This window comes from Nuphar pumila, chromosome 8 (assembly GCF_984573655.1).
Source record: "Nuphar pumila chromosome 8, dmNupPumi1.hap1.1, whole genome shotgun sequence".
Classification (NCBI taxonomy): Eukaryota; Viridiplantae; Streptophyta; class Magnoliopsida; order Nymphaeales; family Nymphaeaceae; genus Nuphar; species Nuphar pumila.
The window spans coordinates 107,303,303-107,305,729 of NC_143256.1; the positions used below are offsets into that span (position 1 = coordinate 107,303,303).

Below are 2,427 nucleotides of genomic sequence, written 5' to 3' on the forward strand. Positions count from 1 at the left end.
TTGCGAGGTCCAAATCTAATGTGACTTGTGGGCACGATCCGGTAATCTATTGATCCTCACCGAACTTTGCTAAGCAAGCTCGGTCAGGCCTTTTGATCTTGGGCTTGTGTCTGGATGATACCAACTCGTTCTAGGTATTTTTGGATACCGACCCATAATAAGACCCGACTTTGTATTTGGAACAGATTCACTTAATCAGGTTGTTTTCATAACCAGATTAGTATTTTATGTCAGATCTATATTCGGCTCCATATCAAATCCAGACCTTTTTGTACTTTATACATGCAAAATTCTAGTGCTCAGTCTTCTTTTCTGGATCCAGTAGTACCATGTTTCGTACCAGAAGTCACTCTTACTTCATCGGTTCTAGTTCGGATCCAGATTCGTTCTAAATATCTATTTTATATGTTTCGGATTCAAAGTCAGACAAGCACGATTGGACCGGTTAGCGCTATGGGGTATTTCTGTAGTTAAACTGTTAACTAGGGGCTACTTCAATCAAGGCCACTCAATTGTAAAGACGTTAATTTCTCCCTTTCTTTTTTTTTTTTTACTTGCTCTCTTCTCTTTTCTTTTTTTTTTCTTTTTTTTTCACCTCTCTGATAAGATGCCCTCTCTCTACCCTCTGGGAAACCCACCATTTTAGCTATCCCTGTCCCCCCCCCCCCCCACCCCACCCCCTCTCCCTCTTCTCTCTCAAATAAACCCCACCAGAACTCCCTCCCCTCTCTCCGTTCCCCATCCTTCTTTTTTCTTCTTCTGTCTGATCGCGCTCTCTTCGGAGTCTCTCACTCGGTATGGAATCCCCGGAATTCCTCCTCGCCGGAAGTTTCCGCGCCGGACCGACCCAAATCACGCCGGAAATGAAGTTCTGCGACATCAAGAGTGCCGATTTTTTTCCCATTGAGGACCTGCTCGACTTCTCCAATGAAGACGTCTCCGGCGGTCTCGACGCCACGGCTGGGAACTCCACCGATTCTTCCACTATCACCGTCGCCGAGACCGCCGGCAGCTGCAATTCGTCCTTCTCCGGCGATTGTCACAGCCTCACCAACTCCAATTTCCCCGGCGACCTCTGCGTTCCCGTAAGCAACTCTCTCCCGCATAACACTACGTTAGGGTTTTCTTGAGGATTTTTCTGACTTTTTTGGGTTTGTTTTTTTATTGGGATAGTATGACGATCTACCGGAGTTGGAGTGGCTCTCGAATTTCGTGGAGGACTCGTTCTCGGGCGACGATTTTCAGAAGCTTCAGATCATCACGGGGATCAAGGCGAAGGACGACGACTCCGCGGGGGCGCCGGAGTGCAAGTTCTCCCCCGGCGACTCGTCGGCGTCGGCCGCCCAGCCGAACCCGAGCTTCAACCCGGACGCGCCCGTCCCGGCCAGGGCGCGGAGCAAGCGCTCCCGGTCGGCCCCGTGCAACTGGTCCTCCCGGCTGGTGGTGCTCTCGCCCACGTCCTCTTCGTCGGGGTCGACCGACGCGATCGCCGACGCCGGACAAAGGGTGCTGAAGGAATCCGGCAAGGCCGTCAGGAGAAGGGAGGTCGCCGAGCACCCAGAGGGCCGGAAATGCCTGCATTGCGCCACGGACAAGACCCCGCAGTGGCGGACGGGCCCGCTCGGCCCGAAGACGCTCTGCAACGCATGCGGCGTCCGGTATAAGTCCGGCCGGCTCGTGCCGGAGTACCGACCGGCGGCGAGCCCGACGTTCGTCCTCACGAAGCACTCGAACTCCCACCGGAAGGTGCTCGAGCTCCGGAGGCAGAAGGAGCTGCAAAGGCCGCATCAGCAATTCCTCCAACAGGCTGCCGGAGTCTTCGAAGTTTCTGCCGGAAGGGACGCCGGTGAAGAGTTCTTGATCCACACCGGGCCAGACTTCCGGCAGCTCATCTGAAACAGGAGGGCGCCTCTCCATTATTTCCTCCCGTCGTTCATTTCCTTTCTTTTTATTTCTTAATTTCTCTTGATTTTGTTATGAAAAGGATTTTTTTAGGTCTAGGTGTAGGGCAAAAATATTGCAAATTGGAGCTCTCCGTTCGGTTTGTCGGTAGTCCGTCTCGGCGGTTCAAAATCGGAGAATTCATGGATTTTTTTTCCTCCTCTCTCTCTCTCTCTCTCTCCTGGGTTTTATTTTTACTGTTTTCCAGAATTGGAAAATGAGAAATATAAGAAGATTCACTAATTTGCTGCCATTTTTTAACGGAATTTTGCAATAAACCGGAAGTATCGACTTCGAATTTCGTTCTTTTCTGTGAATTTCTGTAACTAAATCTATCCTTAAACGGACAAAAAGCAAGAAGGAGAACAAGTAACTAAGAGAAAGTTTTACTGGACGACGTGACGTCTCTCTTTGTGTTTTTCGTTTGCCATTTCTGCCTGAGAAAAAGTGGGGAAAATGTTAAAACTTCCATCTTTACTCTTCCCA

General features: G+C 50.3%; 1 protein-coding gene across 1 annotated transcript; it reads left to right on the top strand.

Moving 5' to 3' along the window:
- Positions 1-745: 745 nt before the first annotated feature.
- Positions 746-2,019, top strand: LOC149830141 (GATA transcription factor 9-like). The gene is made up of 2 exons (XM_090015712.1): positions 746-1,085; positions 1,174-2,019. The coding sequence occupies exons 1-2, from the start codon at positions 798-800 to the stop codon at positions 1,894-1,896; spliced, it is 1,011 nt and encodes a 336-aa protein (XP_089871838.1). The 5' UTR covers positions 746-797; the 3' UTR covers positions 1,897-2,019.
- Positions 2,020-2,427: the final 408 nt, after the last annotated feature.

What these genes read in the sequence shown, in the direction of transcription:
- LOC149830141 (XM_090015712.1), top strand. Translation starts at nt 798, where the DNA reads ATGGAATCCCCGGAATTCCTCCTCGCCGGAAGTTTCCGCGCCGGACCG. An exon ending in CCGGCGACCTCTGCGTTCCC is followed by an intron (nt 1,086 to 1,173) that starts GTAAGCAACTCT and finishes TTATTGGGATAG; the next exon opens with TATGACGATCTACCGGAGTT.